The sequence below is a fragment of the Mizuhopecten yessoensis genome, unplaced genomic scaffold, assembly GCF_002113885.1.
Source record: "Mizuhopecten yessoensis strain PY_sf001 unplaced genomic scaffold, ASM211388v2 scaffold4823, whole genome shotgun sequence".
NCBI lineage: Eukaryota > Metazoa > Mollusca > Bivalvia > Pectinida > Pectinidae > Mizuhopecten > Mizuhopecten yessoensis.
In genome coordinates this window covers 664904-690370 of record NW_018405739.1, presented here as the reverse complement: position 1 = coordinate 690370, position 25467 = coordinate 664904, and the positions used below count along the sequence as shown (strand labels likewise).

Sequence of the window (25467 nt, the reverse complement as noted above, 5' to 3'; positions counted from 1 at the left end):
ACACAAATATATAGGGAATGACACAAATATATAGGGAATGACACAAATATATAGGGAATGACACAAATATATAGGGAATGACACAAATATATAGGGAATGACACAAATATATAGGGAATGACACAAATATATAGGGAATGACACAAATATATAGGGAATGACACAAATATATAGGGAATGACACAAATATATAGGGAATGACACAAATATATAGGGAATGACACAAATATATAGGGAATGACACAAATATATAGGGAATGACACAAATATATAGGGAATGACACAAATATATAGGGAATGACACAAATATATAGGGAATGACACAAATATATAGGGAATGACACAAATATATAGGGAATGACACAAATATATAGGGAATCACACAAATATATAGGGAATGACACAAATATATAGGGAATGACACAAATATATAGGGAATGACACAAATATATAGGGAATCACACAAATATATAGGGAATGACACAAATATATAGGGAATGACACAAATATATAGGGAATGACACAAATATATAGGGAATGACACAAATATATAGGGAATGACACAAATATATAGGGAATGACACAAATATATAGGGAATGACACAAATATATAGGGAATGACACAAATATATAGGGAATGACACAAATATATAGGGAATGACACAAATATATAGGGAATGACACAAATATATAGGGAATGACACAAATATATAGGGAATGACACAAATATATAGGGAATGACACAAATATATAGGGAATGACACAAATATATAGGGAATGACACAAATATATAGGGAATGACACAAATATATAGGGAATGACACAAATATATAGGGAATGACACAAATATATAGGGAATGACACAAATATATAGGGAATGACACAAATATATAGGGAATGACACAAATATATAGGGAATGACACAAATATATAGGGAATGACACAAATATATAGGGAATGACACAAATATATAGGGAATGACACAAATATATAGGGAATGACACAAATATATAGGGAATGACACAAATATATAGGGAATGACACAAATATATAGGGAATGACACAAATATATAGGGAATGACACAAATATATAGGGAATGACACAAATATATAGGGAATGACACAAATATATAGGGAATGACACAAATATATAGGGAATGACACAAATATATAGGGAATGACACAAATATATAGGGAATGACACAAATATATAGGGAATGACACAAATATATAGGGAATGACACAAATATATAGGGAATGACACAAATATATAGGGAATGACACAAATATATAGGGAATGACACAAATATATAGGGAATGACACAAATATATAGGGAATGACACAAATATATAGGGAATCACACAAATATATAGGGAATCACACAAATATATAGGGAATGACACAAATATATAGGGAATGACACAAATATATAGGGAATCACACAAATATATAGGGAATGACACAAATATATAGGGAATGACACAAATATATAGGGAATGACACAAATATATAGGGAATGACACAAATATATAGGGAATGACACAAATATATAGGGAATGACACAAATATATAGGGAATGACACAAATATATAGGGAATGACACAAATATATAGGGAATGACACAAATATATAGGGAATGACACAAATATATAGGGAATGACACAAATATATAGGGAATGACACAAATATATAGGGAATGACACAAATATATAGGGAATGACACAAATATATAGGGAATGACACAAATATATAGGGAATGACACAAATATATAGGGAATGACACAAATATATAGGGAATGACACAAATATATAGGGAATGACACAAATATATAGGGAATGACACAAATATATAGGGAATGACACAAATATATAGGGAATGACACAAATATATAGGGAATGACACAAATATATAGGGAATGACACAAATATATAGGGAATGACACAAATATATAGGGAATGACACAAATATATAGGGAATGACACAAATATATAGGGAATGACACAAATATATAGGGAATGACACAAATATATAGGGAATGACACAAATATATAGGGAATGACACAAATATATAGGGAATGACACAAATATATAGGGAATGACACAAATATATAGGGAATGACACAAATATATAGGGAATGACACAAATATATAGGGAATGACACAAATATATAGGGAATGACACAAATATATAGGGAATGACACAAATATATAGGGAATGACACAAATATATAGGGAATGACACAAATATATAGGGAATGACACAAATATATAGGGAATGACACAAATATATAGGGAATCACACAAATATATAGGGAATGACACAAATATATAGGGAATGACACAAATATATAGGGAATCACACAAATATATAGGGAATGACACAAATATATAGGGAATGACACAAATATATAGGGAATCACACAAATATATAGGGAATGACACAAATATATAGGGAATGACACAAATATATAGGGAATCACACAAATATATAGGGAATGACACAAATATATAGGGAATGACACAAATATATAGGGAATCACACAAATATATAGGGAATGACACAAATATATAGGGAATGACACAAATATATAGGGAATCACACAAATATATAGGGAATGACACAAATATATAGGGAATGACACAAATATATAGGGAATCACACAAATATATAGGGAATCACACAAATATATAGGGAATGACACAAATATATAGGGAATGACACAAATATATAGGGAATCACACAAATATATAGGGAATGACACAAATATATAGGGAATGACACAAATATATAGGGAATGACACAAATATATAGGGAATGACACAAATATATAGGGAATGACACAAATATATAGGGAATGACACAAATATATAGGGAATGACACAAATATATAGGGAATGACACAAATATATAGGGAATGACACAAATATATAGGGAATGACACAAATATATAGGGAATGACACAAATATATAGGGAATGACACAAATATATAGGGAATGACACAAATATATAGGGAATGACACAAATATATAGGGAATGACACAAATATATAGGGAATGACACAAATATATAGGGAATGACACAAATATATAGGGAATGACACAAATATATAGGGAATGACACAAATATATAGGGAATGACACAAATATATAGGGAATGACACAAATATATAGGGAATGACACAAATATATAGGGAATGACACAAATATATAGGGAATGACACAAATATATAGGGAATGACACAAATATATAGGGAATGACACAAATATATAGGGAATGACACAAATATATAGGGAATGACACAAATATATAGGGAATGACACAAATATATAGGGAATGACACAAATATATAGGGAATGACACAAATATATAGGGAATCACACAAATATATAGGGAATGACACAAATATATAGGGAATGACACAAATATATAGGGAATGACACAAATATATAGGGAATCACACAAATATATAGGGAATGACACAAATATATAGGGAATGACACAAATATATAGGGAATGACACAAATATATAGGGAATCACACAAATATATAGGGAATGACACAAATATATAGGGAATGACACAAATATATAGGGAATGACACAAATATATAGGGAATGACACAAATATATAGGGAATGACACAAATATATAGGGAATGACACAAATATATAGGGAATGACACAAATATATAGGGAATGACACAAATATATAGGGAATGACACAAATATATAGGGAATGACACAAATATATAGGGAATGACACAAATATATAGGGAATGACACAAATATATAGGGAATGACACAAATATATAGGGAATGACACAAATATATAGGGAATGACACAAATATATAGGGAATGACACAAATATATAGGGAATGACACAAATATATAGGGAATGACACAAATATATAGGGAATGACACAAATATATAGGGAATGACACAAATATATAGGGAATGACACAAATATATAGGGAATGACACAAATATATAGGGAATGACACAAATATATAGGGAATGACACAAATATATAGGGAATGACACAAATATATAGGGAATGACACAAATATATAGGGAATGACACAAATATATAGGGAATGACACAAATATATAGGGAATGACACAAATATATAGGGAATGACACAAATATATAGGGAATGACACAAATATATAGGGAATGACACAAATATATAGGGAATGACACAAATATATAGGGAATGACACAAATATATAGGGAATGACACAAATATATAGGGAATGACACAAATATATAGGGAATGACACAAATATATAGGGAATGACACAAATATATAGGGAATGACACAAATATATAGGGAATGACACAAATATATAGGGAATGACACAAATATATAGGGAATGACACAAATATATAGGGAATGACACAAATATATAGGGAATGACACAAATATATAGGGAATGACACAAATATATAGGGAATGACACAAATATATAGGGAATGACACAAATATATAGGGAATGACACAAATATATAGGGAATGACACAAATATATAGGGAATGACACAAATATATAGGGAATGACACAAATATATAGGGAATGACACAAATATATAGGGAATCACACAAATATATAGGGAATGACACAAATATATAGGGAATGACACAAATATATAGGGAATGACACAAATATATATAGGGAATGACATAAATATATAGGGAATGACACAAATATATAGGGAATAACACAAATATATAGGGAATGACACAAATATATAGGGAATGACATAAATATATAGGGAATGACACAAATATATACGGAAGGCAAGTTGTTCTTTCTTATAAAATTTTGACATTTTGTTTAAAATTGAATAAATTCAGTATATATTTGAGTGCTATTATGAGGAACTCATTATTTAACATTCATTTTATTGGAAATAAGATTTCATATTGAATTTGGTTATTTTATTTGTTAATCTTGTTCCAATACTCAGTTTCCAAGGACATCAAACAAGAACCTAAAAGCGGAGAGGCAAAACCAAAGAGTACATCCAAAACTCAGACCTGTATTGTCTGTCAGAAGGTAGGCATGGGATCACTGCTTCAAATCACTCGCAGATCCATTGGCTTACAAACTCCTTACCGTAATATGAATAATTAAAACATGACATACTTGTCTACTTGTCTGATTCAAGAATGTATTGGAAGATAAAAACTATCAGAAAATTTGTCTTTCAATTTTCATTTCATTAGCCATTGAACATATAAAATTTGTCAATTTTAAATTGTCCCGTATTTGCAGCACACCAGAAGTCTTTGCAACAAGTTCCGTTGTTCAATTGTTTGAAAGATTGTGATCCTGACCTATTTTATGTAAAGACCATTTGTCTGAAGTGAAAGTCAGCTGGTACAGGCACACTGGTCAAGTCCTGAGATAGTGTGTGTGACCTTGACAATGACATGTCATCATCAGCTTGTCAGCTTGATGGTGACCTGCCTTAGAAATAGGTTTCCATAGCAAACGCCAGTGTTCTCCATGGACTTAGGATTTGAAGTATAATTAGATTTTCAAAATTCTCTAAACTAGGGTCCTTTGTCCCTGCAAAATAAGTGTACAGTCATTTTGGAGGTGAACATTCTCATTTAGGAGTTTGGGGGAATACTGAGCAACACTGTGATAGGTAGACCAATGAACAACATACTGCTTATCTTTATTATGTTGAGATTTTATGTCTAATCTTTTATTAGTTTAGAACTTTGATAGATATTTGAAAATCAAATATCTGTTATCCCAACATTCAAACTGGTAATGAGGTCTAGAGTCTAAAATGTTGATCTTAAAACTCAGAATGTAGTTCTTAAAACTGGGACATCTTTCTTCACCTGTTTTGAGTCACATCAACAAAACTTGCACCTTTTTATGCTGGCATTGCTTTTTTTCAAATTGGTAAAAGTAAATACGTTTTGCATGATATTGTGAGAAATGGTACATTTTCCTTCACCTCTTTTGAGTCATATCAACAAAATTTTAAAATTAATGTTGACATTATTTTTTCAGATTGGTAAATGTAAATATAACATTGTGAGAAATGGAGACATCAAGCACCTGTGTGATGATGTCTGCTTCAAGCAATTCCGTGCCAATCCCACCATGTTTCTTCGTGCATCCTCCGACACTCAGGTGACTAAGAAGCCGGAGAGCCCTGCCCAGGCCCCGCCCCCGTCTGTTCCTCCACCATCTCAGGAGAGGTACAAGACATGCTCCATATGTCAGCTGATGAATGTGAAAACATCCAAGCCTTTCCTCAACTGGCAGTGTATGGACTTCTGTGGCGAAGACTGTCTAGGAAAGTTTCAGGCAGGACTGAATGCTGCTTGTAACTATTGTGGTCAAACTGTTCAGCAAGCCTCAAAGGGTAAATTCTGTGCTCGGGTTGATAACGATGTCAAGCAATTTTGTTCTGGCCCCTGTTACAACGAATTCAAAAAGAGACAAAAGCTTTGTGAATTTTGTCAGAAGGATGTTACCAAAATATCTGATGCTTTTGTGGCACCAGTTGGGAAAGATGCTTTATTCAAGGACTTTTGTAGTCAAGGCTGTTTACAGAAGTACGAGGAGAAATCTAATCGAGATGTTGAGATTGTTGGCATTGACCGTCCTCAGAAATCTCAGGTGCCCCCTAAAGGGAACTTCCAATGTGCTGTTTGTAGGAAGACCGGGCCTGTAAAGCATGAGATAAAACTGGAAGGGAGGATGAATAGATTGTGTGGAGACCCATGTTTCTCAGCTTTTCAGTATGCCAATAAACTGACGATGAACACTTGTGACAACTGTGGTGTTTACTGTTACAATGAGGGTATGGCACCTCAGTACATACAATTTGAAGGCCAACAGAAACGTTTCTGTAGCTTCATGTGTGTGAACACTTTCAAAACTCTGAACAAAAAGGTGGTATCTTGCGCCTGGTGTAACTGTAAGAAGAGCAACTTTGACATGATAGAGCGTGTGGATGCCAACAACAAATACCAACTCTTTTGCTCGCTCAACTGTCTTTCATTATACCGAGTGAACCTACAGGCAACCTCCAACCAAGCAGTGGTGTGTGACCAGTGTAGGAAATTTGTACCGGCCCAGTATCACCTTACCATGAGTGATGCCTCTGTGAGGAACTTCTGTTCCTATCAATGTGTCATGACGTTTCAATCTCAATTTGCTGGAGGCGCTAATAAATCTCAAACACCTATAATGAACACTGCTCCACAAAACCAGAAAACTCCAACTCCAAGGACCAACAACAAAAACACCCCAACTAGAGCATCCTCTAGAGGTACAAACAATCTTTTACTAGAGGCACTCTTTCTAAAAGTTCATGTTTATTAGGAAAAGATAAAAAAAAAATGCATTATTTCCAAATTTGTCATCCTATAACTTATTGATCATAATAGTTTCCCCCGATAAGATATGGTTGGGTGTAATGTCCATCTCCCTCAAAGTAACTTAGTTTCCAAATTTTAGTAGACACCTGAGGTAATGAGTTTCTATTTGTTGAAGTTTTATTATATCCAAATGCAATACAGCATATAGGTTACAAATATACATAATTAGATAATTCAAAATTCATATGTAATGTACAAGATGGCTTAACTTAGTATAGTAAAACATGATGATCAACCATCAGGAGTTCAGTAACATATATATGATATGTTAGTTCTCCACAACCCATGATTGTTGAACTTGTTCAAAGTTCACATGATAAAGGTCATAAGTCAGTGTATTGACCAATGAACACAATTTCAACCACTTTTTAGTGTAAAGCAAAACATTCTGTTCATCACTGAGTGTTGTCTAAATTTTCTTTTTGACCGTGAGAATTATCTCCTTCTCATAAGGGCTAAAATAGATATGAATGTAGGAAGGGAAGGAGCACTAGGGCACATATTAAAATTGATGAGATCTAGATTTATAATATAGTGTCTTACATGATAGTTAACATTTGTAAAGTGGGCCCCAGGAAGAAATAATTCAGAGAGTTGGTAAAAAATGTGGATCCATGCCATTTATTTCTGTTATAGCTCTAATAAATATCTTAACATGTATTCTGTGTCTGTTCCAGTGGTTTCCTCACAGCAGAAACAGACCCATGTTCCTGTTATCTCTAATGTGGTTTCCTTGTCATCTCAGAACACAGGTAAGTACAGGTCACAGCTTGTGGCTAAACTCTAGTAAAAACGTTCTCCTGCTGACCATTATCAGCATAACCAATTTCCCTTCTGTCTCCTCGTGTACACAGATTATAAGATGTAGATGTTCACAACTTCTCAGCTTGTCAACATCAACATTAGTGTCTACATTTTTTTCTTTTCTTTTTTAAATAAGTTTCGTTTCAGAGAAAGGTACTGTTAAAAGTAAGATTAGAGAGAGAAAGGTTTTTTTCTGGTTTGTGTATAAGTTAAGATAAATATTGCCATTTTGTTTTGATAAATTTAGGTATTACTAATGTATTGCATTTTCCATAGATAGCAGTATTCTATATAAGGTTTTGTTATTTTCATATCGACCAAACCTGTTGTACATATATTGAATAGTATAACAGAAGGATTAATACTTATTTATTGTTATACTGAAAACTTGTATGTATAAAATCAATTAATGGTTCAAATTTGATATCTTGCTGCAGATGCAAGCAAGACCCAGGCTAAAAAAAACAATGTCCAATTGATACGAGGTATTTAATTTGCAAAAAGCATGCGCTTTTTGAGATTATACAAAACGTTTGATCTTGTTTCCAGATATATATTTTAACAACATACATTTAAAAACTGCAAAGTTTTGAGTCATGAGTTGATTCTTCTCTTGATTTTATTTACAATTTACAAATTATTTGAAAAATATACTATAAGTCTGCTTGCTCAAATGTTCTTATATTTTTACTGGGAAAATTTAAATAAAACTCTGCATTAGATATATGCATGCATGTTAAGTCGGGTTGATTGATAAGCAGTATATACAGTATATCAGAAAGAGGATATTATACAGATGTTTTTTCCATATGACCTGGTCGGTCCTGTATCTGTTCACATCTCTATAGAGATATCATACATTGTAACTGTAATGTTACAGTATTATTTTGGAACAAGATCAGTTTTTTGTCTAGTTTTATATTTTGCTTAATTACTATATTAAACTTGCTTGGAATATTTATTACTAGTGTTTCCATGTGCTTACACTCTACACGTCTTGCAATTACACATTTGCTATCAAATGGGATGGTGTTCCTAGATGTTAAGAATTAAATTTTACTTATAAATCCTATTGTTCATTTTGAGAAAGGTTGTTTATCTCAAATTCAGATTTGTTTTTAGATTTATAAAGTTGCAAGCTGATTGATATGAAAATCTGAAGATGTGTATAATCTAAAGGAAACAACTCAATATGAAGTTTGTTTGTTTTTATGAAATTTTCATTTTAAAATGTTGAGGAATTTTAATGGCCATGCATTTTGGAAATAACAAATTAGTTCAAGAATTATATTTGAAGAACCCACCGTATATATGTTATAATAGATTAATTTTGAGAACATCTGCTGCTTCATTAATTTTATGTTCAAAATTAAAATTGCTTTAAATATATATTTTTTTCAAGTATCTTTCACCCACTTCTCTCTTCCATCCTTAACAAAATGTCCTGGGTAATTAAGACATAAATTATTGCTTTCAGATTACTATGTATCAGTTTTGCTTCTCTAGAGTACAACAATACAGTTTCATTTTAGAAATATCATATATAAAATATTTAATGGGAATTTAAGATGTATGTAAATCAATATGATCCCTGTAAATATACGTAGAACATTGGGTGAAAGGCACATGATTTACTGTAGCTTTGGTGTGTATAGTTTTAATGCATGCTTTTGTTTTGTAACTACTGGAGTAAAAGCTGTCAGTATATATACATGTAGTATGGGGCTAAATGATTTATGATTTTTCAGTCTATTTAGATTTAAACAATATTGTTGAAATATAAAGAGATATTTATTAATGTCCTTTGACAAAAATTGTGAGATTTTCCTTTGATAACCATGTGCAAATTTCCTCATACTATCCTTTTTGTTTTTCGTTCACCGGCATCAGAATTTGTGTCTATTATGTAGATTCATTCTATGGCACTTACCTTGTTTAACCTTATTACATTCACTTTACAACAGCTGCATTTATGAAACTTTTGACACGCACATACATTTTTACTAGACACTACTTCGTTTTCAACAACAGTCTATTTATTGCATATTATTTTCTTCAACATTCACCCAAAGCTAAGGTCATTGTTTAAAGTTAAATGTCTTATTCTGAAGTTACATTTCTCAGCCTAACATTTTCATTACAACAGATAACTCAATAAAAGTTAATACAGATAGGTACAGCACTACTAGATCCTGTGTCACATACTCTAGGTGCATTAGATCAAATGTCTGATTTTCATTGTCACATGTCACGTGTATTTTCCTTTCCCAACTAGAATCAAACTTAAACGGATACCTCAATGACAATTAAAACACCGGTGGATGATCACTGTTAGACATTATGTTGCATAGAAATTTGAAGATGACCGTTCCATTAACAACTACAGGATGATTTTATAATGTAATTATAGTCTTTTTCATTATCATTAATTAACTCATGATAATAAGTAATATGAATTGTAACCAAGAAATGACCTCTGGAAATGCTGGTATGTTATAGGGCCACAGCAAGTTATGAGGAACACTCAGATGCCAACCCTAGTCAACAGCCAGGCCCAACCCAGGGTTTGTAACACTTCAAACACTTGATTTGTGTGTTAAAAAATATACTGATAACATGGTTGGTAGTTTTATGTAAGAAAAAACAACCTTATGTCTACTCAGCTGTAAATGAGTACATGGTTGGGCATTGCTAGAATTGTAGAATGCTAGCTGTGAGCGTCGAAATGGCACCACCGACTGTATGCTCCCCAGGGAGTTGAGAAAGATGTTGGCTGGTTGCAAAGGCTGTATAACCACGGATAATAATTTGTGAACCGCTTTGAGACGACCTACGAACTAGGTTGTGATTAAGCGGTATATAAGAACCTCAAACTATTATCATTATTATGATTGAGTTATTTTGAGTTATATTTAAAAAAGTTCAGTAAGGACCAGTAATCATGTCTTAAATGAATGTTAAATCTTTTTGCGTTGCAAAATTCAAGGTCATTCTTCATGTTTGTCTTGTAAATTGTAAGCAATCTACATTATATAATACCTATTCAGTTACCAACATTTTTTCTGTGTACATTATGTTTGTAAAGATTAAGCCATAAACAAATTAAAATGAGAACATCTTACTGATAATACTTCTAGCTTAGAATAAACTTCGTTCCTTATATTCATTTGCATTAAGAAAATAGTATAATTCTACAATATAAGGTTAACTTTAGCAATAAGAAGGGTTGTCCCCAGTTTCCCTTATAGCCTTATATTATCCACATGGATTGTTTCATTCACTAGAAAAGCTTCTGTATTTTGACAGCCATCTGTGACAACCACAGCAATGCAGACACCACCCCAACAGATCATCATCCAGCCCCCACCACCAAAGACAGTCAAGAACAAATCACTACTGTGTAAACCTTTCGTACAGACTAAGGCAACATCCTGTAGGCCCCACACACAGACCAAGGAGACTCAGACAGGTAAGTCATAGTACAGACCAAGGCCACATCCTGTAGGCCCCACACACAGACCAAGGAGACTAAGACAGGTAAGTTATAGTTCAGACTAAGGCCACATCCTGTAGGCTCCACACACAGACCAAGGAGACTCAGACAGGTAAGTTATAGAACAGACCAAGGCCACATCCTGTACGCCCGACACACAGACCAAGGAGACTCAGACAGGTAAGTTATAGTACAGACCAAGGCCACATCCTGTACGCCCGACACACAGACCAAGGAGACTGAGACAGGTAAGTCATAGTACAGACCAAGGCCACATCCTGTACGCCCGACACACAGACCAAGGAGACTCAGACAGGTAAGTCATAGTACAGACCAAGGCCACATCCTGTAGGCCCCACACACAGACCAAGGAGACTCAGACAGATAAGTTATAGTACAGACCAAGGCCACATCCTGTACGCCCGACACACAGACCAAGGAGACTCAGACAGGTAAGTTATAGAACAGACCAAGGCCACATCCTGTAGGCCCCACACACAGACCAAGGAGACTCAGACTCCCCAAATTTGTGGCGATTTTTATCTGGTGTTCTCTTTTCACATCAAAACATTTGTTTATATAAATCAGACACTCAATTTACCACATGATTTGGGCAGATTATAGAAATGTTCTTAATATTCATTGCCAGTGTCAGGACCAAATGCCAAAAGTCTAGACGTATTGCACTTTATATTCATTGATTATTCAACATAAGGACAAAAGTGTCTGTATGGAGTTATATAAAGGACAAGTGTTTTGTATTACAGAGGATGACTGGACACCGAAGCAGTGCCTGGTACCAATACCCATCCCCTACTACATCCCTGTGCCCATGATGATGTACACCCAGTACACACCAGTGCCCATCCCTATCCCTGTACCCATTCCTGTACCCTGCTTCATCCCAACAACCAAGAAGTCAGCCAGCAGCATTTTTAAACACATAAAGGTCAGTGCAAGAGTTTCTAAACTAATGACCTCAGTATACAGGTCTCTATGGTAGGACTCTTAGTAGTTATGATAAATTGTTACTGGGATAAGTGCACTGATGATTTCTCACTGCCTAGGGACCCTATACTGCAGTATGGTGAGGAATCTTCAGTATATTATCCTAGTAACCTTAGTATACAGTGTAGAAAACCATCACAATCTCAAACCCTTGACCCTATATACTGTGGTACTGTGAGGAATTGTCAGCACATCATCCCTGAGACCTACATATGCACTGTACATTGTTAGTATATCAAAGGCCCAAACACTAGGAATAACATTAGGTCTGAGATGGTTATTTTCAGTGTATAAGGTTTCTGATGACTCCTTGCTTCGCTCTTGCAGGTTTTCTGAGCATTGGTTTGATTTATTGTGCATGTGTTGTAGTTGTTTAATATGTCAATGAAGGTGGAAAGTATTAGTAAATAATATCATGATATGATACATTTTGAATTTATATAGAACGGCTCTCCAAAAGTTATGTTTTGAAAGTCCATGATATCATGTGATAAATAAATTGTTACGGAAAAGCATTTTCAGGATAAACACAATATTAATTGGACATTTTTGTGAGCAGGAAATCCAGGAGAGAATCCCGTCTGACCCCCTGGAAGCCGAGCTTCTGATGATGGCTGAAGCAGTGGCAGTAGCTGATCCAGAATCAGAGTCAGAATCTGACAATGAAGATATTTTACCTCCATCTAGTAAGTAGTGTTAAACAGTATTGTACCAACATGTTCCAGACCTGGACTGTGACACACAGCCACTTCCATGGTCACCTTGACTCGGTGTAACTGCATACACAACTTGTCAGTTTTAATAATATTTGTTAAGATGTTCTGATATTGTATCTCATCAACTAAGAAAGCCTATTACTTAATTATTATTTTCTGTGAATTCGTTTATAGAACATTACAGTGTGTGTGCATCAAAGTTCATGATTGCTTCTAAAATATACTGTTCGTCCGATAACCACAAATATTTGATTTAATATATGAAACTAAAAACCATTTTACAATAAAACTAATTATGTAACAAAGCAGAAACATTTGATTTTCTCTTCATTCCAACAGAAACGCCACCAGCTGATGGGAATACAGTGTCCGACACTCCATCCCCTATCCCGGACCCTGTCCCTGAAGTCACTGCTGCACCTGGTCAGCCCAATGGGGAATTTGGGGAAGACATGCTTCAGATGGCACTCCGCATGGCAACAGAAATGACCTCTGAACCTGTGTTGGACCTTGAGAGCTCCATAGCTCCAGTACCTGTAAACACAGGTAAGTTAAGTCGACTTGTTCACTGTAGTTAGAGAAGGTAGCTTTGATGTTTTTTATCCTTTTAGCTCACTGTATCCTGTACATATCACTTCTGTCTATAAATATAAACATCACCGCTGTCTATTACTTCTGTCTGTATAAAGACAGTCAGTGTTAAGATGTGTCAGTTCTATTCACACCTGTAGATACTCCTATAATGTAATATTATGTCGAAATAATATCACATCAAAAATCACTACTGTGAACTCCTTTTTCATTATTTCAATTTCAGAATACAGTAAAACAGGAATAGTACTAGCATGCTTATTAGGATTTCTGGTGCCCAAAACTCATATTTCAGCCAACGGCAGATACTGTATAGCTGGTAATTTTCATGGGGAAGGTAATTTTGCTATTTTTACAGTTCCCAAAGATAGCACGAAACTAAACACCCAATGAACATTAATACGATGAATATACAGAGATCCAAGAAAAGACCTATTTACCCTTTTACTGCCAAATAATGGAGATAAAACACCAAGTTGTTATTGTGTTATGTTTTGATAAACCCTTGTAAATCAAATCCTACCACCCAAATACAAAAGTATCCTCATGAGCACAACCTGGCAATGTTGCACGCAATTTAATCCTCACAAACTAATTTTGATTGGGACAAATGCAAAATATTAGCTCTGCGAAATTAGACAACTATACAGTAATTGTCTTAACATCAAACTTATAAACAGGTTTTGTTTCTAGTGCTGCAGACCGCTTGTTAAGGTTTACAGTGTAGAAAATAGAATGGTTATTACATTACAACCTTACACTTAATCCTCCAACTTGTTAGACATAGGTCTGAGAAGGACAAGCTTGGAGGAGATTGATCCAAGGACATCCAAGGTAAAACACTTGGAAAACCAGGAAAGTTCCCCAAATTTCCCCAAAGATTTTTCTTACATGGTCACAGCACTGAACAATGAAGTAAATTTTAGTTGTCAAACCCAGGTTGAAAATATTAGGCTTCAAAGAAGTCAGCAAACAGATTCATTTCAAGAAAAAGATTACGAAGTCAGAGAAAATGATTCTACAATTTTAATTCAAGACTTTCAAGATAATTCAAGAAATTCCTCCAGGTTCGTTAAAGTTGAGGACTCTGAGGAAAGTTCCAGGAACTCTTTTCAGATTCTAGATATGGAGTATTTGGAAGAATGTTTGAAATCATCTTCTTCTGATACAAAAGAAAATGAAGTAAATCAGGACCAGCATGCTCAAGGAAAGGATGAAGATGAGATGGAGGCTGGTGTTGCCATGGAGTCTGACTTTGACATGGAATCTGACAACGGCAGAAAGTGTGTCCTGGACATGGAAGCAATGGAGGAAGAGTATAATTATATAATGATACCCTCAGACGGTACAGATGATGAGATGGAGGATTCAGCTGACTTTGTGGCGAGGGACCCCACCAAGACCAACCCTTCTCTTGTACCTATACATCCACTACTGCAGAACTTACGCAATGAAATGATTCTAGATGTGCAGAATCAGGATCACAAAGAATGTGCAGACATTCAAAGCCATGGTATTGAAAATTGTAATCCAAGACAGTGGTCAAACTTGGAGACTTATGATTTGTATTGTGAAGGCTGTGGGAAATCGACAGACTTTAAGAAAAGCGAGACAGAAAGATACAAAAAGACAGAAAAAATGGACCAAGCAACTGTCGGGCACTTTAAGCATAAGATGGAAAAGAATGAGCAGGATGCTACTGCTAAACAGTCCGACACGATTTCCAAGAGTAAACCCATAGCCAGCAATACAAGGCGCAGCACAAAGTGGGGTGTCAACATTTTCAAAGGTACATTATTGTGTAAACTGTTTTGTCAGATTTAAAGTAGAGAAAAATACAAAAAAATGTAAAGGAGAATTAACTGTATGCACAAGGTCAACTATTGGAAGTTGTAATTTTGTTCTGTTTAAATAAATTACTTTGACTTACATTCAAAGTCACAGTGATCAAATGTGTAAAAATATATTCTTCTAATAAAGTATGAAACTTTAGGGGGCACCCTTCATATCATATTTCCAATGACCTTGACCCACAATCAAGGTTACGAGGAAACAATTCCTGCTAATAAACTGTTGGCCATAGAGTTATTAGTTTTGGCTCATAGCTTGCTGGGGTCAGTAAACTTTGTTAAAAAAAGACCTAGACCCATGATCAAGGTGATAATAATCAATTGTATATCGGTAATCTGATTCATAATACAGTGTTAGGCCTATCATATTGATATATGGCCAATAGCTTGCTGGGTAAATGGCTGTCAACTTTGTTAAAAAAAACTGACCTTGATCCACAAGGACATTGACATCAAATGTAAAATAATATTCCAATGACTCCTCTCAAGAAGCATAAGACGGGATAATGATATTTGGCCATAGATTGCTGAGATGTAAGATTGTCCAAATTAATAGTGTATACATCAAAAATCTTTTTATATGGAATTAAACTGTCTAAAATAATGATATTTAGCCTGTAGCTTTCGGGGGGGGGGGGAGCTATTTAAATACAAGCTTCAAGTAAATATGATAAAAATCCAATATGACCTTGATAGGCTCTTCATTGACTGATATTAGCAGATCAGATTTAAAACATTTAGCCAACATGATTCAATGAGATATGAGCGTTACAGGCCTCTTATTTAATAGAAGTTATTTATGTTAAACAGAAATACTAATATTTATCAACGTTTGTTTGTAGCTTGGTGTGAAAGGTCAGGTCTGTCCAAAGACCTGTGCGTTATAACACCCTCTGACCTAGCGAAGGCATTGGAAACCTTCTACACAGATAGGTGTGAGCAGTTTAAATACCAAAAGCAGTCAATCCTCACTATTAGAAGCAGCATAAAAAGGCACCTGCGTCACATTGGACGTGATGATATAGACATTGTGAAGGACTTGCAATATATAAGGGCTAATGCTGTGATTAAGACCATGATAAAAACTGGCCCAGAGGGGAGACAACTGGCAGGCATGAAACCTTATATATCTGGTTTTAACAAAAAGACTTCTAATTCAACAAAAAATGTCACAAAATGGACCCGAAAAATGGTTCAAGGTATAGACATATTTATTTTTTTGTAAAAGCAGGTTTAAAATTTTCATGAAACAATTATGAAAATGGTATTACTTGCACGTGTTTGATATATCAAATTTTAATAGATATCAATCAGTCTATGAACAAAACTGAATATAAATTCAGTTCTTGTTTTCTTTCATAAAATTATATATTGATAAACTCTGTTTTAGTATCGGTACATTCTGTGTAAATTCAATTGAAACGGCTATGTTTATGTAATAATAGTACACATGTAATGCGTAGGAATCATTGGATATGCATGTCATTGGTACCTCATCATTGTTAGAATGAAGATCAACAGAGGGGTTGGTGAACCTTAATGTATACTAAATATGTATGTAACAACGTTGATATATGTATCTAAAAATACCCTATATAGAACTTAGTTGATTGGCTGATTCTATCTTCATTTTACATTTTGTCGTTAGACTGGTGTCGTGACCATGAAATGTCACTAGATTTTGCGAGTGTGACACCTGAGAAGCTAGCATCTATCCTGGAGAGATTTTACATGGAAGCCACAAGAAAGAGGACGAGTAACAGGGTCCTGGGAGCAGACACGGGCACTTACAAAAAAAGTACCCTGTACTTAATACGCAGTGGACTAAATCGCTACTTCAGAGACATCGGCCGCCCGATCAATGTGTCTAAGGACATGTGTTTCGTAGCTGCCAACCACATGCTAAAAAGGAAGTTCTAGACTGGTCTACTATGAGGACTAGCAAAGCTTGACACTATAGGACTGAGATAGAGACCTAAAACAGCTAGACACAATATCAGGGATCGAAATAGGGCTGAAAAATTTGGGCAATTCATCTTAACATTTAGTATGAAAACATTTTAATGAGACGAGGTCAAAGTTCTTTCTTGATAGATCTATCTTATAGAGAAACATCATCAAAGCACTACTTTTTCATAAGAATATTCAATTTTCACAAATTATTGTAAAGATTCATTTTTTAAATCATTACTTTATACAGTATTTCTATATAATGTTGATTTAAGGTAGGTTCAAAACATTTTCCTTGCAATAACTTTAACTAAGGTTGGTTATGTTTCTTACCATTTTACTTTGTCATGTTAAATATCACTTTGCTTCAAGGTAGATCATGTTTAAATATATTGCTGCAAGATAGGTCATGTTTAAATATATTACTGCAAGGTAGGTCATGTTTAAATATATTGCTGCAAGGTAGGTCATGTTATGCATATTTATGCTTCAAGGTAAGTGATTTCAAAACAACTTGAATTCAAGGTAGGTCATGTTTAGCATGTAACAGTTGAAAATTGAACTATTTTATAAGTAAAAATCTTAATTAATTATACAGTTGATATAAGTATAGCTACTTATACACTATTAACAAGTTCCATAACTAACAATCCCTCACAATCTAATTGAACATCAAATCTTCGCATCGCTCCCATTTACTGTTATGTTGCGTGACATATCGGTGAACGGGAGTGATGCAAAGATCTAATTTTAGTTAGGTAGAATCCCTCGGTGATCCCAACACTCCAGTTGTCTGTTGTTTTCATTTTAACAACATTCACAGTTGTAGGTATGTTTAATTGTTTAACATGACAGTGATGCAAAGATTTTCAAACAGATTTTTTTAAATCTCAAACTGTCTTTTTTTTTACAGAAATATTTACACACAGTGCTTTATTTGAAAACACCCAGCTCTATTGACAAACACGGAACATTATTTTATGTCTGCTAACTAAACAACATAGCAAGCTCACCTTTGATATATCAACACATGTAGGGAACATATTTTACAATGTTGATTACCATGTTATTGTTTTATTTTATCATTTCTGTTTTTGTTTGAATGAATGTTCATGACAGTTTTTATGAATAAAGTTTGTTAAAAAATTGATTAATAACTAGTTCAGTTTTGTTTATACATGCATGTGTTTTTTTACCCGAGCTAAATTTTATTTTATTTGAAGAGTTGATGCCAATCTTGCTTGATCAATATTGGTGTAGTTTTGTTTATGGAACTGATGAAGATTTGATCAACTATTAGGTACATCTTGATCAATATTGGTGTACTTGTAGTTTAATGTTTATGGAACTGATGAAGATTTGATCAACTATTAGGTACATCTTGATCAATATTGGTGTACTTGTAGTTTAATGTTTATGGAACTGATGAAGATTTGATCAACTATTAGGTACATCTTGATCAATATTGGTGTACTTGTAGTTTAATGTTTATGGAACTGATGAAGATTTGATCAACTATTAGGTACATCTTGATCAATATTGGTGTACTTGTAGTTTAATGTTTATGGAACTGATGAAGATTTGATCAACTATTAGGTACATCTTGATCAATATTGGTGTACTTGTAGTTTAATGTTTATGGAACTGATGAAGATTTGATCAACTATTAGGTACATCTTGATCAATATTGGTGTACTTGTAGTTTAATGTTTATGGAACTGATGAAGATTTGATCAACTATTAGGTACATCTTGATCAATATTGGTGTACTTGTAGTTTAATGTTTATGGAACTGATGAAGATTTGATCAACTATTAGGTACATCTTGATCAATATTGGTGTACTTGTAGTTTAATGTTTATGGAACTGATGAAGATTTGATCAACTATTAGGTACATCTTGATCAATATTGGTGTACTTGTAGTTTAATGTTTATGGAACTGATGAAGATTTGATCAACTATTAGGTACATCTTGATCAATATTGGTGTACTTGAGTTTAATGTTTATGGAACCGATGAAGATTTGATCAACTATTAGGTACATCTTGCTTAGTTGATAATGCTTCAATAGACTTGTGTGTTTTGGGGAAAATTAGAATAAATGATTGTTAAAATGAAGTTGCCACTGTCTGTCATACTGTCAAAATAAAAATATCAGTTTATTAGATATGCCATTTCAATTTATTAAAACGTACTTAACAAAATGTGAAGTCAGCAAATTTAAGTGTAATTCCTGAAATGTTCAGATTTTACATGTATTCATGGCAGGTGTGCACTGATTTCGACTAGAAAACAGATGAAATTTTCAAAGTTGCTTTCTTTGACATTTTTAATCTCATCTAGAATTGACTATATACAGTATTTTACCCATGATAAACCAGGACTGTCTTGTTTAAGATAAAACATTTACAGGGCTTAGTTCCAAGTTCGAAATACATGGAGGACATGTTAATCAGATTTCCTATTATAGACCACTTTTGAAAGGCGGATGGGGTAAATTCTGACAGTGTACTTATCACCAGTAAAATACAGACTTTGCTTTTATGACATGTATTGCTTTAACTTAAAGTTTATTCAAGTCTTGAACCAAAAAGTAAATCATAAATTGGAATTGATTTTCAATAACTACAACATATAAATACAGGTAGAAAAACTTTTTACACACTGATATGTCTTGCTTAGAAAATACTCCAGCAGCATAATTTGATAGTGTGAAGTGTGATAAGCATGCAGATATTTATATTACTCTTGTTTAAAATTACGCTTTTGAACATTACAGAACCACCACCACCTCCTCTCAAAGAAGAGGAAGAAGAGGAGCTTGTCCCTGCAAGGGAAACAAGGTCAAGAGGTCGTGGTCCAAAGAGGTCAGGGTCACGCGGAAGTCGCAAGAGCAAGCGCCAGAAAGTGATACATCCCCTAGAACAGGAAGAGAAGATGGAGACAGAGCAGGCGTTGGAGCCGGAAGTCCCGGAGATCCCACCAGATGCCAACATGTACCTGAAGTACACATATGGAGTCAATGCATGGAAACACTGGGTGGTACTGAAAAATGCCCAGCTAGAGAAGGTATCGAAACATGGCTCTGGCAAACTAAAACTCTTCAAGACGGACATGATGGGGTGTTCTGCTGATGAACTCAACTACTCCCTGTGTTTGTTTGTGAAGGAAGTGCGAAAACCCAATGGGGACGAGTATGCTCCAGACAGTATATACTATCTCTGTCTTGGTAAGTCTGAGTCAGTTTCAAAGCCATTTTAGAGGTAATGTTGATAAAATATATGTTTTTTCAAATCGAAAGTAACTTGCATAAGACCATTCTATTGGTAGGTCTTTAATACATGAATAGTTAATATTGTTTGTATTATAATACCATATTTGTTAAACTATATACAAGCCTTGGTACATTTTCTGGCCCATAATGTTTCGGGTAAGAAATGTAAATGTTGAATATTTCTATAGTGCTTATAACGGTATTGTGTTACAGGAATTCAGCAGTACCTGTTTGAGAGTAGTCGGATTGACAACATCTTCACTGACATGTATTATGAGAAATTCACAGAATGTCTGAACGAAGTCCTGAACAGATATGAACCCAAGATCAATACTGCAGGTGAGCAACCCTAGTAAAGATATGGACAGACAGACGATGTATGCAGTGTGTACAAAATATGTCACTATACTGAGTACCCTTTCACCCCTATGTAACTTTAGTAGACTCTACCATGCATTGATAAGGATGGGTCCATTATGGTCTACAGTGATGAAAGGATTAATGTAGACTGAGAGTTAAAGTGTACATTGTGCATGGTTCATTAGTAACCTTATCCTATTGTACTGCAAATTTTAAAAGATTAATTTACAGAATTTAATGTATTGGTTAAAAAAAAAAAAAATAGAACACCTTTGTTTGACTGTGACACACTACCTGGTCTAAAGTGACAATACTAAAAAAAAAAGGCTTGTGAACTTCAAATCTTGTTTATGCAGTTATTTTAATATTTTCCCCTTCAAATCAATCTTAAACTTCTTTCATGTCTTGAAGATGTGAAATAAAATATTTCACAATTGGAACTAACCAACAAATTCAGTCAGAGTTGGTCAAGGGCAAATATGCAATGTCTTAGCAAGCCCTCAGATAACTCTATAATTAGAAATTATGTGTCTGCTTGAAACAATAACATTACTTTGTACAGTTTATCACAAACGTTAAAAAAAGCTTCAATTTAGACAAAAGCTCTGTGATGTTTTGTTCCCAATAATGTCTGACAGCATTGCTAAGATTTTACTAATCTGTTTTACAGGTCAGCTGGTGTGTCGTATAGAGGAGGAGCACCTGTGGGAATGTAAACAGTTGGGGGCCCACTCCCCCCACGTCCTCCTCAACACCCTCGTCTTCTTCAACACCAAGTACTTCATGCTGAAGGAGGTAGATGACCACATGAAGCTTTCCTTCACACACATCATGAAGCATTGGAAGAAAACTCCCATCGGCAAAAACAACACAACTGGTCGCAGCGTCTACTTACGTTACTACTGTCCTAACCCAACCAAACTCACAAGTAGGTCATCTCCTTAGTAACACTCAATGTCCCATACCTCATCTCCTTAGTAAACAGGAGACAAACTGGTGAGAGTGTTATAGACCCTTATCTGTAGGGTGTGACAGGGAAATCTAGGGAATGATTTATTTGGTTGACCAACCCGAGGCTCTGCCAAGGAATAGACAAACAAATAAATACCCAGAGGGTTGGATATTTCTCTGTTCCACCCTCAAGGTAGGGGATGATTATTTTTCTCCAATCCTGTAATTTCAGTTACTAACAGTAGTCAGGCTTATTTGTAAATAAAAGCACATATTTGAATATCATCATTTACTTTTTATGACTTTAAAATGTAGCACCTGCTATTCTGCACTAGGATAAATCCCAAAGGGGGTGACAAGCTGATCTTTCCCACCTAAACAGGAGACATCTGTGAAAGATGGGAGAAGATAACTACAATGTATCTTCATTGTGAATGTTGGGAAAGAAAAAAATCATATCATTGTATATACATTTTATTGGTAAAATGTGTAGTATTTTGCACATTTTACATTTTTTCATAGATATAAATATCAGTTTTCACTTTAACTTTAAGATCTGTCAATACTAGGAAAGTGTACATGCACTAAACAATGGAATGTATTTTAATTTAATTTATGCACCAGTAAAAATTGATATATTACTTGTACGTTCCACATGATACAAACCAGTAATTACAACCTGTTTTCTAGATGATATGAACCAGTAATTACAACCTGTTTTCTAGATGATATGAACCAGAAGAAGAAACAGAAAGATGAGGTGCCTGTATACGAACAGGCTGAAAATCTAGACAACCCACTCAGATGTCCTGTTAAGTTATACGAGTTCTACCTATCAAAATGGTAAGTCCCTTCATACAATGATTTAATATCAGTGTCATACTAAATATACGAATGTACAGTGTGTATACAGCTTCTAGCTACCTTCCATCCTGAATCATTTGTATAGTAAAACGAAGCTGTGGTACATGGAATAGTCATCTTAAGAATAACGTGAACGTTGCGAGTGTTGTGATACCATTTCCAGGTCCTGACATTTCAGTAAGATGGTACTCAGTAAGATGGTTGTCCTGGAGTAGTGCTCCATCATCTGTGGACAGTGTCAGGTTGTCCTCGAGGGGTGCTCCATCATCTGTGGACAGTGTCAGGTTGTCTTCGAGTAGTGCTCCATCATCTGTGGACAGTGTCCGGTTGTCCTCGAGTAGTGCTCCATCATCTGGGGACAGTGTCAGGTTGTCCTCGAGTAGTGCTCCAGCATCTGTGGACAGTGTCAGGTTGTCCTCAAGTGGTGCTCCATCATCTGTGGACAGTGTCAGGATGTCCTCGAGTAGTGCTCCATCATCTGTGGACAGCGTCAGGTTGTCCTCGAGTAGTGCTCCATCATCTGGGGACAGTGTCAGGTTGTCCTCGAGTAGTGCTCCATCCTCTGTGGGCAGTGTCTAATTTGTATGACCTTAGCTGTTGTGAGGACAAAAAACCATCAAAAAAACGCAATTAAGGTCATCTTAAGAATAACGTGAACGTTGCGAGTGTTGTGATACCATTTCCAGGTCCTGACATTTCAGTAAGAGGGTACTCAGGAAGATGGTTGTCCCGGAGTAGTGCTCCATCATCTGTGGACAGTGTCAGGTTGCCCTCGAGTGGGGCTCCATCATCTGTGGACAGTGTCAGGTTGTCCTTAAGTGGTGCTCCATCATCTGTGGACAGTGTCGGGGTGTCCTCGAGTAGTGCTCCATCATCTGTGGACAATGTCAGGTTGTCCTCGAGTGGTGCTCCATCATCGGTGGACAGTGTCAGGTTGTCCTCGAGTAGTGCTCCAGCATCTGTGGACAGTGTCAGGTTGTCCTCAAGTGGTGCTCCATCATCTGTGGACAGTGTCAGGTTGCCCTCGAGGGGTGCTCCATCATCTGTGGACAGTGTCAGGTTGTCCTCGAGTAGAGCTCCATCATCTGTGGACAGTGTCAGGTTGTCCTTGAGTGGTGCTCCATTATCTGTGGACAGTGTCAGGTTGTCCTCGAGTGGTGCTCCATCCTCTGTGGACAGTGTCAGGTTGTCCTCGAGTGGTGCTCCATCCTCTGTGGACAGTGTCAGGTTGTCCTCGAGTGGTGCTCCCTCATCTGTGGACAGTGTCAGGTTGTCCTCGAGTTGTGCTCCATTATCTGTGGACAGTGTCAGGTTGTCCTCGAGTGGTGCTCCATCATCGGTGGACAGTGTCAGGTTGTCCTCGAGTAGTGCTCAATCATCTGTGGACAGTGTCAGGTTGTCCTCGAGGAGTGCTCCATCATCTGTGGACAGTGTCATGTTGTCCTCGAGTGGTGCTCCATCATCTGTGGACAGTGTCTGGTTGTCCTCGCGTAGTGCTCCATCATCTGTGGACAGTGTCAGGTGGTCCTCGAGTGGTGCTCCATCATCTGTGGACAGTGTCGGGGTGTCCTCGAGTAGTGCTCCATCATCTGTGGGCAGTGTCAGTTTGTCCTTAAGTGGTGCTCCATCATCTGTGGACAGTGTCGGGGTGTCCTCGAGTAGTGCTCCATCATCTGTGGGCAGTGTCAGTTTGTCCTTAAGTGGTGCTCCATCATCTGTGGACAGTGTCGGGGTGTCCTCGAGTAGTGCTCCATCATCTGTGGACAATGTCAGGTTGTCCTCGAGTGGTGCTCCATCATCTGTGGACAGTGTGAGGTTGTCCTCGAGTGGTGCTCCATCATCTGTGGACAGTGTCTGGTTGTCCTCGAGTAGTGCTCCATCATCTGTGGACAATGTCAGGTTGTCCTCGAGTGGTGCTCCATCATCGGTGGACAGTGTCAGGTTGTCCTCGAGTAGTGCTCCCTCATCTGTGGACAGTGTCAGGTTGTCCTCGAGTGGTGCTCCATCATCTGTGGACAGTGTCGGGTTGTCCTCGAGTAGTGCTCCATCATCTGTGGACAGTGTCTAATTTGTATGACCTTAGCTGTTGTGAGGACAAAAAACCATCAAAAAAACGCAATTAAGTTGACAATTATTAAAATGAAACCACATATTGATAATAAGAAGATTCAGATCATCCCATTAGATATTT

At 35.7% G+C, this 25467-nt stretch overlaps 1 protein-coding gene across 5 annotated transcripts in view; it reads left to right on the top strand.

Moving 5' to 3' along the window:
- Positions 1 to 25467, top strand: part of LOC110449820 (zinc finger MYM-type protein 3-like) — a 35765-nt gene that overhangs the window by 6078 nt on the left and 4220 nt on the right. For 2 of the 5 annotated variants that reach the window (XM_021496920.1, XM_021496924.1), the window contains 12 exons: positions 4972 to 5060; positions 6036 to 7305; positions 8092 to 8166; positions 8656 to 8703; positions 10718 to 10782; positions 11525 to 11687; positions 12479 to 12660; positions 13279 to 13405; positions 13775 to 13981; positions 14808 to 15815; positions 16719 to 17075; positions 17525 to 17994. In XM_021496920.1, the coding sequence (XP_021352595.1) occupies positions 4972 to 5060; positions 6036 to 7305; positions 8092 to 8166; positions 8656 to 8703; positions 10718 to 10782; positions 11525 to 11687; positions 12479 to 12660; positions 13279 to 13405; positions 13775 to 13981; positions 14808 to 15815; positions 16719 to 17075; positions 17525 to 17796 (3863 nt within the window). In that variant the 3' untranslated portion in view covers positions 17797 to 17994. Of the gene's footprint in view, positions 1 to 4971; positions 5061 to 6035; positions 7306 to 8091; positions 8167 to 8655; positions 8704 to 10717; positions 10783 to 11524; positions 11688 to 12478; positions 12661 to 13278; positions 13406 to 13774; positions 13982 to 14807; positions 15816 to 16718; positions 17076 to 17524; positions 17995 to 20606; positions 21057 to 21314; positions 21441 to 22131; positions 22390 to 23137; positions 23256 to 25467 lie in introns of those variants that run through there. The other 3 variants (XM_021496923.1, XM_021496922.1, XM_021496921.1) reach the window with 3 other exon arrangements.